Genomic DNA, 15,529 nt, shown 5'->3' on the forward strand with positions numbered 1-15,529 from the left:
GCTTGGGGAGAAAGGGGTTAATCTGGCTTCCAGGTCATTATAGTTCCTCATCCACAGAAGGGAGGCAGAAACTGCCGCAGTTATGGAGGAACACTGCTTTCTGGCTGGCTCTGAGGCTTACAATCATCTACATTCCTCACACAACCCAGGACCACCTGCTCAGAGTTGGCACTGCCCACAGTGGACCAGACTCTCCTCGTCAAAAGCAGTCAGGAAAATGCCCCTGCAGACGTGCGTACAAGCCAATCTGACAGAGGCAGTTCCTAACTGAGCATGCCCCTTCCCAGATATCTCTAGCTTGTGTCAAGTTGACAGAAACTAACTCGCCCAGAGAAAAAGAGAGCAAAGACAGATGTCAATATCTAGCCCACACACATACACATACACATACACACACACACACACACATTGCGTGCGTGCGTGTATTCACATGCATGCACACATGCACATGCACACACGTGTATTCACATGCATACACACGCGTGCGCACGCACACGCTTTCATGTACACAAATTAGCTACACTATGCACACAGGATGTGGAGGAAAAGGTGCGAGGAAGGCAATGATTCCTTTGGGTGACTTTAGTACTCTTGTCGGGAGGAAGGGTCTTAGTCTCCAGTAGGTGAGTTCTCCCGCCTTAGGCCAAGAGCTCTGACACAGAGGAGGTCCCGGCTTACAGCACTGTCTAGAGGAAATGGTCTTTTTTGAACACTTAGCTTTAACCTTCTCTTCACTTGCTGAGTTCACTAATTATTAGAAACCTCTAAACTGGGAATCAGAAGTCCCCTCCTAACCCTGGCGAGATGGAGGACAGATCCTCCTCTTTGGTCCTCAGCTTCCCCTACAACAGGAGAAGTGCGGGGGGCGGGGGGTAGATTACATCACCTAGATTCACACATGAAGAAAATGGACTGGGGACAAAAGGCTAAGGAGGGCACAGGGATATTTATTTTGCCACATCAGCACATTTGAAACAAGACCTCCCACTACCAATTACTTTATAGAGAAAACAGCTTTGGCACCGTGTAGACCGGGAAGGACCTGGCCTATGCACACAGCGCCAGTTCTTTAAACGCACTATACCAACCTTGTTTTGCTCATTCTGCCTGAAGGCATTAGCTTCTTTTCTGGCTGCAACAGAACACTACGACCATGGTGGTTTAAACCCCACTCATCTGCTAGCTCACAGATCTGTGCCAGGCCTGCAGGCATAGCTCTGTGGAGCCCTGTACTTGGAGCTTCCTATGACATCATCAGGCAGCGCCTTTATTTTTGTATGTTTATTTATTTTGGTTATACTAGGAGTTGAACTCAACACCTTGCAGAAGCTAAGAAAGTACTCTGTGCGCGGACTAAATCCTCAGCCCTTTACAATCTGTTTGGCTAGTTTGAGACAGGCTAAGTTGTCCAAACAGGCTGCTTCCACCTCCCTAGTGACTGTGACTCCCCACGCGGTGCCAGATGCAGGGCTGGCTCTGAATACAATAGTTGGAGAAGGGTCTGCTTCAATATCAGCTTCAGTTCCTGGCAGAATCCAGAATCTTTAAGCATGTTTTTTTTTTAATTTTCTGTGTATGTGTGAGTTCCTATATGTATGTATGTATGTGTATGTATGTGTATGCATGTGTATGTATGTGTATGTATGTGTATGCATGTGTATGCATGTGTATGTATGTGTATGTATGTATGTGCACTGTGTACATGTCTTGTGTTCATGGAGGCCAGAAGAGGGCACCGTGAACCACCCAATGTGGTGTTGGAAACTGAACCTGGGTCCTCTGAAGAGCAGCAAGCTCTCTTAACGGCTGACCCATCTTTCCAGCCCGAGACTGAGGTTCTTGCCGTTGCAGAACCAAGCCCTACTCTCCTTGACGCCTGGCCCCTCTTCACCTCTAAACCGCAAGGCCGCAAAGATCCTGTCAGGCTTCCAATCTCTAATTTCCCTGTTGCTCTCAGCCAACCATCTCTGCTGTTAAGGGCTTGTGGGACTACGGCTAGTTCACGTGGATCTTAATTTAAGGTCAGCTAATTAGTACCTCAATTACATGAGCAAAATCCCTTCTGCCAGAAAATGATATTCCTGGGAGTAACACTCCAGAGTGAAGACCTTTGGAGCCAAAACCCTATCTGCCATTTCCTAGTCTGGCGAAAATTGAGGCAGGCAAAACATTCGGTGACCTTGGGAGAGTCTTCCAGCTGCAGTAAGGGAAGGGGTTGTCAGATGTGCCGAAATTTGTGAGCTGACCAAGCCAGGAGCTGTGTGTCTGGGAGCAGCCAGCCCTGTTGCTAATGCAGCGTCTTGGGCAGATGGGTGATGTTGCTAAGCAAACAAGTATGAAAAGCTCTTTGTCCTTAATATTGTTTTCACGCAGCTCTGACGATAGATCTTGTGGCTCTGCATTGTAATTGTCATTAGATGAGAACACAAGAAAATCCCTTTCAGATATGTATTCAAACCAGAAACGGCTTGGGAAATCAGGGCAGATAAATGAACCCTGAGCTGCTGTGTCTACACACTTCTGCTCTGCGGAGGGTGGGGCGCCCTCGGCGGCCGAGTGGAGTCAGCTAGTTAGCTCAGGACCCCGAGAAACACAAAGGGGGAGATTTCCTCTCTATCGTTGCCTGACTTCTTCCCTTTCCCTCCCCTCTTCTTTCTTGATTACTCCCCCCCCCAGATTGGTCCACTTGTTTATTGTTTGTTTGTTTATATACCTGGGTGTCTGGGACCCCGGACTGGCCTTAAACTCACTGTGTAGCGAGTCCCCAACCAAGCTCAGGATTTCAGAGGAGCAGCACCCCAGCCGGTTATGCAGTGGCGAGGCTTGAACCAAGACCTCTCACATGTCAGGCAAGGACTCTACCAACTAAGTTACATTTCCAGCTCCAAAATCAAATGAAGATGTGAAAGTCGAATTCTCTAAGTTATCTACAGGCTGCAGTCCGAACTCCCCAAGGGGGCAGTGAGGGTCCTCCCTCCCCCTTCTCCAGGGCTCGAGTCCTCTTCAGTCAGTGTATGTGTGCATGCATGCATACGCACATGCGTGCACAGGGCTGGATTGTTTCTCTTTCCTGATTCTCTTCTTGCGGATTTTCTGACCCTGCACCATATGCTGCCTTCTCTCAGAGCATCCCCGTGGCTCTCCTTGAGTCTGTGGACTGATCTGCCCCTAAGTGCTATCCACCGCACAAAGTGGACACCACGTAGCCCAACTCACAGCCTCTGAGGTCTGAGGCCAGAGTTTCTGGATGGGGTTATCCTCTGTGCTGACACCTGCTCTACCCCTATAATGGCCACTTACGGGGACCGTGGGAATAAGCGAGAAGAAAGGAGACAAAGAACAGTGGACAGACAGAGAGACACAGGGTGGGTGTGGTGGTTCAGGGCCCATCATCTCAGCTTCTCTTTTCAGGAGGCTGAAGCAGGAGAACCAGCCCGGGCAACTTAGGGAGACTCAGGCACAGAACGAAGCCTAAAGAGGGCCGTGGTGTAGTTCAGTGGTGCAGCACTGGCCTAGTGTGTGCAAAGCTAGCATGGGGACAATCCCTGAGAGTGCAAAAAGGCAAAGGAGACAGGTGTGCAAACAGAAAGCACTGGGGATAGTCCGGGGCTCTCCACACTTACTCTCTCCTCACGGAATCCAGATTGAAGCCCTGAGCAGACCACGGTGAAGCCCATGCCCTACGGTCTGCATCCAGACAGACAAACAAAATATAGGATGATTATCGAAAAAAAAATATATATCATATATATGTGTGTGTGTGTGTGTGTGTGTGTGTGTGTGTGTGTGTGTGTGTGTGTGTGTGATTGTTAGAGGCCAACCTTTGGTACAGCAACATGGTATCATCCAAAAGTTCGCACTGCAGAAACCCCCCCAAAGAATCACAAAGAAATCTCATAATGTTCTAAGTAAACCTTTGACTTGATGTTGGATTTGATTCATAGCTATCATGGGCTGGGTGGGGCCTCAGAGTCACTGGTTGGACATAACTGTTTAGACAGTGGTGGGGGTTGGGTACCATTGGTCAGGAGGCCCGATTGGTGAGAGGTCAGCTGGAAATGTGTTTCTGGCAAAGGAAGCAACAGGTGCAGTAACCCAGAGCCCAGAAAGAGATGCCTTTGACTTCAGGGATCTGGAGGAGGCTGGGGAGGCCTGGCCGGGCGAGCAGAAGGGAGAGGGGAGTATGGCATCCTGAGAAGCAGAGCTCTCGCTGTGATGAGAATCCCGAATGTTCTCCCAGCCCTGTGAACAGCACAGAGCCGTGACTCTGTGGTTCTTCCCACAAGTACCCGAGTGTTTTCTAACTGCCCTGCTGGAGGGTCGTCTGGCTGGAGGGATGGATGCCTGCCGGTTGTCTGGGGCCCAGATCTTTACAGGTTCCAACAGCTAGTACCATACACTGGTTTTCAAAGATTTTTTTGATCTATAAGTGTGCTAGTTTTCTTTTAATCTGTAAAAACTATTTTATGTTTATAGGTGTTTTGTTTGCGTGTATATCTGAGCACCATGTGCCTGTGGAAGCCAGAAGACAGTGTTGGATTCCCTGAAACTAGAGTTAGACAGCTGTGAGCTGCCATGTGGGTGCTGGGAATTGAACCCTGGTCCTCTGAAAGAACAACCAGTGCTCTTAAGTGGTGTGCGTTAGGCTCCATTGTCACGGGGAGAGGGGTTATTCTCCTTTTGAGACTTGCACTCTGGTAGACCTCTCACCTTTAAGAGCAGGGAAGGCAGTGGGGTGAGAAGGAGGAATTCATGTTTCTCAGAGCACAGTGATGCTGAGCTCCAGGCTGGGAGGCATCCTCTGTTGACAGGGAGCTGCCCACTAGCTGAGAGGGAGAGCTGGAAGGGAAGAGGGGGCCATAAGGATTGCTGCCAGGTTTTTCCTCTTGCCTTTTCTTCCTTGGGGTGCCCTGGTATATGTCCTGGGTCAGGTTTTCTTTCTAGTCCTGAGCAGAGCTGGGCCCTTAGCAACCAGCTCCAGACTGAGTACAGAACGGCAAGGTTGCGCTGCTGAATTCTCTTCTCGAGATGCACAGCATCTTTCCTCTCCAGCCCCCGCCCCCGCCTGCCTGCGTGGTGTGACAAGTGCACACCACATCGAGTTACCGTTTTGAACATTGTTCTAGTGTCTTGCGACATTCAGTGCATTCACATTGTCACAGCATTCGTCCCCAGACCTTTGCCAGAGTCCCACACTCAAGCCCTTGGCCTATTGAGCAGTGATCCCCACTCCTACCTCCGAAACCACAACTGTATTTCGTGCTTCTATGAATTTGTCCACTTGTGGTACTTCAAGTGAGTAGAATCATTCAGTAACCGGCCTGTCAAAAATGAAGGTCTTTTAAAAGAGACACTTTTTTTGTTCCTCAATCTGACTATCAGACTATTGAAATAATGGAGCCCAAAGTAATGGGGCTCCCCCAGGAATCTCACGCCAGGAGGAGGAGGAGATTGAGCGCTTGCTGGCAGTTAGAAGAGGAGCTTGTCTCAAAAAAGAGACGTCACAGTTCTAGCAACTTGTGAGACCACCTTGCAGGGTGGGGTGGAAGCCCAGACAACTGTAGATGGGTGGCGGGTGGGGACCACACCATGAGCAAGCTGCTTCGATGCGCCCATCCCCAGTCCCCTAGTTAACCTTCAGTCTCAGTTCAGGACTCTAAAGATGAGCTGGGGGGGGGGGGTCACTGACTCCCTTTCTCCTCCTTTCCAGTGTGGCCACATCAGATACATCTCCTTTTTTTGCCATTAATTTAGCTGTATCGTGCGTCCGAATGTCTTCCCTCTTTAAGGCTGAATGATATTCCACAGGGGGCATGTACCACAGTCTGTTTGTTCCTGCGTTTGTTGATGGACTTTGTGATGCTTCTGCCTTTGGGCTGTTGTGGGACTGGTCCTGCTCTGAACACGGGGTACAGATATCTTTGAGTCCTTCCTCTCAGTTCTTTAGGGTTCCCATCTAGAAATAGAGTTACTGTACCGTATGGTAATTCTTCTTTGACTTTTGGGGGTAGACATACTGTTTTCCTCGGTGTAACTGTTTCATGTCATCACCGCTAGTGTACGGAGCTTGCGGTTTCTTCACGTCCTGTCAACACTTGTTCTCGGCTGTTTTCACAATAGCCAGAGTGTGGCCTCATCTTTTAAAATGTGGAAAGGCCACTGTGGAGGGAGTGGTTTTCCTCTGTGTGTAAAGGAGATGGCTGGGGGCTGGGTTTTAAGGGAGCTTAGAGAAGATCTGGGATGTGGTACCCAACACCTCCCTATTCTCAGGTTGACGGTCTGACCCCACTATGGGGCTTTTGGTTTAGAACCTGTGTCTAATTTGGGCCTTGCTCTTTCTTTGTTTCTCCCCAGTGTGACAATGCAAAGGGCCTGAAAGCCTTCTACGATGCAATAAAGTATGGGCCGAACCACTTGATGGTGTTTGGAGGCGTCTGTCCATCTGTCACATCTATCATCGCCGAGTCCCTCCAAGGCTGGAATCTGGTGCAGGTAAGGCTGGAACCCCCTACCCCACTCACAGGGGAATTGTCTTTGTGGGCTGCAAGACTTAGCAGGAATGGGCCTTGCCTAATGTGGTTCCTAAGCTGCACAGCCACTCACTGCCCTGACCCCTGCCTGACCTGTCCATCCATTGAACATACTAAGGGTCCTTAAACTGTGTGTACCAGCTCATGTGTCTGAAGCCGCGGTGCTGCTGACTCCCTGGCCAGACATTCGGGTCCCTAAAATTCTATAAATTTGCCTATGCAGATGATTCTCTCCCTGCTCTTGCCACTTACTCCACAGTGCTGCTCTTAGACAGCACCATGCCTCAGGTAGCACTGGGGCAGTACCACCCCCAGACAGTCCCACCCCCATCAGGTAGCACTGGGACAGTACCACCCCCAGACAGCCCTGCCCCCATCAGGTAGCACTGGGGCAGTACCACCCCCAGACAGCCCCGCCCCCATCAGGTAGCACCATTACCATCCTCCAGACAACAACAACCCCACATGAACCCAGGGCTGCCTCTGAGTCCACCCGCTGGACCATATGTCAGATGTCTGCAGCCTTTCCTTACCGAACATTGAAGTTCTCCTTTGACCAGTGAGACTGCCCCTTTCTTCATTCAACCATTCATAGGCTCCTGGCCAGGTGTTGGTTTTTTATTTACGACGGCTTAATTTTACACCATTGAATGTTTCAGTGGGTGTATAGTTGGTTGTAGATGAGGCTCAACAGTGAGAGCTGTTACTTGGAAAAGGAAAGAAAAAGTAGAGAAAGATATGACCATGAGGATGAGTGGTGGTGACCTATGTGCATTCCATCCATCCATCCATCCATCCATCCATCCATCCATCCATGCATCCATCCATCTATTCATCCATCCATCCATCCATCCATCCATCCATGCATCCATCCATCTATTCATTCATCCATCCATCTATCCATCCATTCATCCATCCATCTATCCATCCATTCATTCATCCATCTATTAATCCATCAATTCATCCTTCCACCCATCCATTCATCCATCCATCTATCTACCCATCCATTCATTCATCCATCTATTCATCCATCCATCCATCTATCCATCCATCCATCCATCCATTATCTATTTATCCCTCTATCAGTTCATCCATCATTTATTCACCCCTCCATCAATCCATGTATCCATCATCCATCCAGCTTCCCATCTATCCAGCTACCCATCTACTCATCTCTCCATCTACCCATCCATTTATCATCTATCTTCCTTCATTTCAAACAACCAAGTTGTTTGGGGCAACTTCCTTTCTGCTTAGAATTCTGGTAGGCACTGGGGATGTAGAACTGAGGGGCGGAAATGGTCCTTATGTCAGAGCTGCTTGCATACTAAGAAGAGGCCAAGCAATAAGCAAGGAAGTAACAGTAATTCTAAGTGTTGTCTCTGCAGCCTGCCATGCACCAGACACTGTTCTGAGCCATAATGTGCATTAATTCAGTCTTCATTACTGGTCTATTATCATCCCCATTTTATATACATGAAAACTGAGACACACGGGGGCTACTGAGCTTGCCTGAGGATTCACAGTTAATGAGTGGTAAGGCCAAAATTAAATTCAACTAGGCCGGCCATTGAAATAAAATTGTAAGAAGACAGAGCTGTGCTCAAAGTAAGCAGGGGTTAAATAGTGACTATGTGGGCCCTCGGCAAAGGCCTCTGGGAGACAGAAACACTGAATCTGTGATCTGAAGGATTGGAAAGGGCTGCTGGGACAAGTACATCGCTGTCCTTGAGTGGGATGGCAAATTCAGACAGGCAGCCAGTAAGGAGGAAGAGTCTCCATGTCTGAGAACAGAAGTCAGGGCTCAGGGGCTGCAGAGCTGGAGCTGAGCAGTCAAGACAGTGACAGAGCACCAATGGGAATCTTCCCTGAGTCCCCGAGGTCTGCCTGCCTTGGGCACTTTAGACAGAGTCCAAGCTTTCGAGAGAGGAGATGAGGTAGGAACCATGGCAGAGGCGTGGTGCGGTACTGGTGGCCCGCTGAGCCGGGCTCACATGAGCTTTCCTGGCAGGTGACAGAGTTACTGCGGAGACCAGAGAACATGACAACAGATGGTGATACAGAGGCAAGCACTGCTGGGGGGATACAATATCAGGAGGTGGGAATGTGGGTGGGCTTGGGTAGCTATGCTCCTTCATGCGGCTAAGTGTGGGCCTCTGCAACAGGAGCGGAGGCTAGACACACCAAACTTCATAGCATCCAGGGAGCGAGAACAGGGCAGGGTGTGTGAGAGCCTGCCTTTAAGCCCCAGGGTGTCCCCAGCTGTTAGAAAACCTTAGCCCAGTCCCTTGCCTTTTCTGAACTTCGCTCTTGATCGCGGGAGGCTCCATAAACACGGAGCTAAGGACAGAGGACAGCTAGGCTGAAGAACACAAAGCCTCCATAGAGAGCCCATGGTAACTGCGGCCTTGGCTATAGGACCACTAGGCGTGCAAGCCTGCCAGCTCTGTCTCCCCCACCCTGTTTCGAATTTGCTGTACATCTGTGACCAGCTTCTTGGATGGCACTCAAATGCAACCCACCACTTTCCAGGTCCGAGGACCAGGTTCAAGGGTTCTGGTGAGATGCAGAAGTGAAAGGACCCGGACACCTGGGAAGTGGGCCGTGCTGGACAGATCTGTGTGCTTCAGTGATTTGGGAGGCAGAATGGTAAACTGAGCCCAAGGGAGTCATTCTTCTCTCGCCTTGTGGAGTCTCAGTGTGGGAAGGAAGGCAGATCTAGATCCTGGTGGGAGTGGCCTGGTAGCCTGGAAATCTTCCTCTCTCCTTCACTCGCAGGAACTGAACACCCATTTGTCAGGATCCAAACTATGAGTTTCCCAAGCTGCCTCTGCCCTTTCCGGAGGCTGAGCTCACCCGCAAAGGGTGGGTGGGCCTGCAGCTGCTGAAGAATTTGAATGCTTTGAGTCATTTCAGGACTGGGCTCTGGGGAGTGGGCTGCACAAGGAGCTCTGAGTGCCCTTGAGGGTGTGGGACACGATCTGGACAGAGACCCGCTGGAATGGGAATAAACCGCTTCCATTTCTTGGGCCACAAAAAAATAGGGATTCACACATCACTGGGGCGAAAACCCATGCTGGTGCTGAAACAGGTTAATTTTAACTTTTGCCTTCCGCTGCGTCTCTAGATTCAGGCCTGCCGTGAGGGAAGCTCATACTGTGTTTGTCCTGTTCTGAGTCACTCAGTCACTAGGAACCTAAATTTCCACACCTCAACGTGAGGACCAGGGAAGGGTAACTTGATTCCACTTCCATCCCAGGCAGGCCCTGGACATAACACAGGGCTCTAATCTGGGCATCACAAAGGGTGAGACCAACTAGGGTATAAGCAGGAAGGAGCTAGCTGGACATCAAAGAAGGGAGCATGTTGGGACTGCAGAGGAGGCTAGGGTTTGGGTCTCTGGAGCTGCATGGCCGTCCGGGAGTTTGCCTGGTGATCTGAGGTACAGGTGTGAGAGGAAGGAGACACGGTGGAAGATAGAGGGGATCAGGTTTTCAGCACCTGCAGGCGATCCGTGGTTATGACGTCATAGGGTTGCTAGCATTCCTTCCCTGGGAGACATGTGAACTAGATCTACTCTTCCTATAGTTCTGGTGACCAACCAAAGTACGGTTCCACCGCAGCTTACCCCAGGGAACCAATGAGTCTATTGAACCATTTACATAGCATGTGTGGGAGGAGTTACCAGCCCCAAAGCAGCCTCGTTGTTAGGTCTTCACTCAGCAAGGATGATGGTTTTGTTGTAGCCACATAGACGGAAGCCTTTCGTTCCTTCATCTTCTCCGGCTCATATATGACGGATAGGACCATCTCTTGGCCATGAGGACACAGCAATTAGAGCAGACCTACGTATAAATGGCTCTGAGGAGGGGCTGGATACTCAGGTGAGGCGCCAATGACTCCCCTGACCCCCTAGTCCTAGGAGGGAATGTCAACACTCCATATGCCCAATCATGACGGTCCCTTGCTAAGTAGGCACGGACGGCAGTTGCGCTTTGAGAATAATGCTGTACCACACTCTCATAGCTGAAGGTGCCCTGAGCGGTGTGGTGTCAGTCAGGTCTGCTCTGGGAAGACTGAACCTGGAGCAGAGAGATCAGACTGTCAGCTTGCAGCCCCTGTGAGAGGCGGGTGATATGCTTGCTTCAAGGAAGAAACGCTGGGGCTCAACTCTCTACAGGGCTAGGTTAGAAGATTCATCGACTCCCTCAATGACCCACTCGTCACCCTGGACCAGCCCAGTGCCAGCAGCTCGGGTGACTGCTATGTACTCTGCTCTTGGAGACTAGGTGGCCAGGTGCTCACTAGGACCACTCATCTCTAGGGATCCTTAGTAAACGCTGCTGCCCAGCTGTGGGAAGGAGGGCACAGGGCAATTGTAAAAGACCGCGGCTGGGGCACATTAGCCCGTGTCACCAAGGCAAAGCCCCACTGTGTGGTGGGGCAAGGACATTTCCTCAACCTGCCTTCTGCTTCTTCATGCTGCTGGCCTTAGTCCATGCTGTTCCCTCAGCCGCTGTGGTCCTTTGACCCAGCAGGAGCCTGTTCATCCTTCATGGGACGTATTCCCACTTCTCAGGAGCAGGCCAAGGGATGCTTTGGCTTATACCGCCACCATGGTAAAGACAAAAATAAGGCCAGGCTCCTGTCAGGCTAAAGGGTGACTCGTGAGAAAGGCAAACACTAGATGCCTAAGAGCTGCATCCCACGGAGCTTGTCCTTTTAAAGGCTTCATGATAGATTATTAACTGCTAAATGCCTGTCTCCAAACATCCCCAAGATGCCCCTGCAGCCCTTCCTGCCTCCTGGCCCTAAGGAGCTTAAGCAGGAAAGCTCTGACCCCCCCCCCCCAATAGGAGCTGTCTCTCCTTGAATAAGCTCTCTGCGAGGTTGGACTGGGTGGAGGTCCTGGGGCCATTCCAAAGGAGAAGGCAGATTCTGTAGACTCATTGCCGGCTAAGTTCCAGTACATTCAGGACTCTGTTTCCCCAAAGTGGAAATCTTGCTTGGTTTTGACATTAAAAAGAAAACAAAAATCTTCATAAATCCCTGAACCCGGTCCTTTGCTGTCTGACGAATTCCGGTGTCTCCCTGAACTGCCAGTCGGTGCCTTTTCTTCCTAGGAACAGAAATTTTGTGATTTGATTTGATGTTCTCGCATGATTATTTTATTAAACTGTAGGTTGCCTGAGAAATCAAACACTTCCTACTGAGCTGTGGGTTGTAGGATTTGAGGTGGGTTTCCAGGATGGCAGGGCTGGGAGGGGCTTAGGCGCCACTGGATTTGTAGGAAGGAGCATGGCCTCACCCATCTTCTCCCCGTTCGAGTACCACCCCTCGGCTTGCTAGAGAACGCCGTCTTGTCTCTCAGACTCCCTTTTCCTCAAAATGGGAACTGCAAGTCTGACGTGCGTTCCTTGCAGGTGTAGTAAGAGTGAACGAGGGCCTCTCTCTCTTGCCAAGTGAAAGGATTTTTATGAATGATGAAACAGGATCTGCTCTTCCCATGACCGTGTCTCTTCTAGTCGGAACAGACATCTGAGGGGAGTTTTGAAATTGCTCTCTGCTCTGCATAGGCTGCAAGGCTTGCTTCCCCTGGCCTTGCAGATCTCTAGGGCAGAAGGGTTGAGGGTGGGTGGGGACTCTGCCGCTGGACTCTCAAATTTCTCACTTCTGCCTCTCCAACCCCCCAGGAGTCAAAGTCTACCAGGCCAGCATCCTGCCACAGCCCAATTCCAATGGCTGCCATGCCCTTGCCATGGAGGGCGCAGCGAACTGGAAAGCATTTAGGGTGGCAGTATGATTAGGCACCGAAGCGTTCCTCCTGCTGTGATTGCTGCTGTCTAAGAAATAGAACAGTAGCCAATGATCCAGGGCGATTGGAGCCTTTCTTGGCACTGGTCTCTAGAGGGGCCATTTAGAACATTAATAATCTATGAGATGCTTCTACCTTCTGGAGTCATCAAAAACAAAGGAAGGGAAGGAAAGGAATGAGCAATATTAACATGCTCTGTGGGCCAAGCAGAGGGAAGGTGTGGGAGAGATCCCAGGAACATGGGGACTTCAGAAAGTCGTCACTGGCCAGATCATAGGAGGCCAGGTCCAATACAGACCCGTTGTCTGAGCCTGCTAGACAGAATTCCATGCCTAGGGCAAGGGAAAGGCCAGCCACTTTTGGTTTGGGTGCTCTTGATAGGTGGGAGGAGGAGTCCTCGGTGGATTTTCATGGTAAAGAAATGGGAGCTGTCTCCAGGCGGGACCAATCCCGGCGGCTGTGCTAACTGTGAGCCGCTGTGGACACGGGACTGAGGAACTTCAAGGCTGAGAGGTGAAGGGCACAGCACTCCATGGGGCCTGCCCCTCCTTCCCTTTCGCCCTTTAAGGTGGACTACCCAGAAGGTCTTGGCCTTTCTCAGCTGCCCACTCAGGCAGCCCTCCCTCTCCTTTTCCTTGTAAAGCATGCCTTTAAATTGGGTTCCTTCCATGGAACCTTTCCTGGTTTCTCTGGAGTTTGCAGGTGAATTACCCCCATCCCCCAGCTTCAGTGTTCCCTCCCCTCCCCAGGCCTAGCTACACAGGGGCATGTCATCACAGTGCCCAGTTCTGTATCCCCCATGATACTGTGGCACCCCATGGACATGGCTACGACTCGTCGGTCTCTTCCTGCCTAGAGGTCATTCTATGTCCAGCCTAGAGCTGAACAGGGTCCCAGTCACGTGTGTGAGGTTAGAGCAGAGTTCATGCCACATCTGTGCGTGGACCTTTGGGATGCACAGCCCTTTAGGATCTAAACTGCCATGTATTTGGCGGAAGGGTTGAAGAGTTGGAGGGACTTCACCTCTTACTGGTTCACTCACTAACTCATTCATTCATTCATTCATTCATTCTCACTCATTCATTCATTGGCTCATGCCGAGTCATTTGTTTAGCCTGTCACTCACTAGACACAGTACCTGCAGTGTGCCCTTGCAGGCTTTCCCAGACCAGCTTATCATAAGAAATCCCAAGAGAGGGACGCTTGCGGACACCTGGCAGTCTGGTGCAGTAGTTAGAACAGAGGCCTGAGGTTGAGGATGACTGAGCCTCTAACTACGCTCACTAGCAGGGTGGCAGATGCGGGTCCCCCAGAGCCTCACTGAGCTTCTCTGTGAAATGGGGCAAAAACACCTGCCCTTCATCGGAGGCCATGGCAAAGGACTCAAGGACAGGGGAGGTGTACCATGCGGGAGCCCTCTACAGATGTGAATCCCCACAATGCCCTATTGATGCACTTGTGATCTGAGATGCCAGCCAGGCCCTTGTTGGGAGGGGTAATTCTTGAGGATTTATAGGTCTCCACTAGTCTCTAGATTCAAAGTTGTGTGCAGAAATGAACTATCAGAAACCATGAAGGTGACTCAGAACAATACAGTCGGAGCAGAGAACCTGCCAGGAAGGGGGGGCAAGCCCACAGCTGTGGTTGGGCTTTCTCCAGCAGCAGCAGCAGAAGCTGGCTGAGGAAGGAACGGGATGCTTTCAAGTGCGTGGCTGATCCCAATCTATTCTTGCCACAGACCCAGCCCGTATCTTCCCTGTCAATCTGATTGAAGATTCAATTCAAGGTTCTGACCCCCATTTTTAATTCAAGACCACGGCATCGAACGTAACAGCAGCTCCCAGTGTGTAACTCCAGTGGCCTCGCTGCTGATGTGCCTTTCCCCATCAGCCACTTCCACTGCTTTCTGGAAGTCTGAAGGGTGTAAATAATTCATTTAAGATAAATAAATCACTCGAAGTACTTATGGTACAAGAGTGGCGGCTGGCTGTTGCTGCAGCTGTGGCATGTTCTGGGTGGAGACAGGAGGAGGAAAGGAGCCCCCCGCTGGGGTACAAGCACATGGGACCCCAGGATATTAGGTACAGTGCTTCCCAAGGTCAGACAGTGCTTCCCAAGGTCAGACAAATGAGGTGCAAACAGAACTAGATGCTGGCGTTTGTGATAGTGATGTGGGTCTGCTGCTTAGCCTGTTCCAGCCTAGGTGGCTAGTTACAAAGCCCACATACTTCCATCATCACCATGGCCTTGGCTCAGGCCATGCTCCTAACACCACGTGAGCTCCTTTCTCCTCCTCGTGTGCCAAACCTATGAAGTAGACAGTTGCTCTCCTCACGTCACAGAGGAGGAAACTGAGGCACAGAGAGGCTAAACGAGCTCCCAGAGGAGTCCCAAATGACTCTTGAATCACTGCTGGCACCGCCAGGCTACTGTCCATCACACAATCTCAGGAACACTCACAGGGCTCTGGAGGCAGGAGAGGGGATGCAGATTGTCCCAGGTAGGCGGTTTCCGGGGGAAGATGAAAGGACGGTGCAAAGAGGCCACACAGCCCTGCACTGCTGTGACTGTCCCTGAGCTCTCAGAGGTCATAGACACTCTAGACCCCGTTTCTTTGCAGCCTGCATGGGTAGAGGCCCATCCATAGAGGATCAAGGTTAGCCCAGGGCTCTTCATATGGAAAGGGTTCTCATTGGAAGTTATTCTTGATCTGTGTGTAGACAGAGCACACACACACACACACACACACACACACAGGGGTTGGGGGGACAGAATTGTTTTGGTGGTGATGATCCTGTTGTTATATAAGAGAAAGCAACTATTCTTCGGGGATTCCTGCTACTGTATTGCTGTGTTGGGGTGAAACATTGCATGCAGGCACACATACAGAGACACATAGGCACCCACACAAACAGGCACATATATATACACAAGGATATACACATGGGGACACACAAGCACACCTACAGAGGCACGCATATAGATAAAAGCATACAAGGACATACGAACATATATTCAGGGACATATGCACGCATATACAGGCACACAGAAACAAACGTAAGGCACAGATAAAAATACACAGAGGGGTACACACAGAGATGTACACACACAGGGACATACAAGCACATCCACCCAGACATAAACAGGCAGACATAGACACACAGGCACATGCAAATATGCACAC

The 15,529-nt window shown here is 50.5% G+C and overlaps 1 protein-coding gene across 1 annotated transcript in view; it reads left to right on the top strand.

Moving 5' to 3' along the window:
* Gabbr2 (gamma-aminobutyric acid type B receptor subunit 2) overlaps window positions 1-15,529 on the top strand; it is a 353,494-nt gene that overhangs the window by 111,707 nt on the left and 226,258 nt on the right. The window contains exon 2 of the mRNA XM_085677181.2: window positions 6,355-6,492. Coding sequence (XP_085533307.1) covers window positions 6,355-6,492 — 138 coding nt within the window. The remainder of the gene's footprint in view (window positions 1-6,354; window positions 6,493-15,529) is intronic.

Source organism: Myodes glareolus, chromosome 16, assembly GCF_982192425.1.
Source record: "Myodes glareolus chromosome 16, mMyoGla1.1, whole genome shotgun sequence".
Classification (NCBI taxonomy): Eukaryota; Metazoa; Chordata; class Mammalia; order Rodentia; family Cricetidae; genus Myodes; species Myodes glareolus.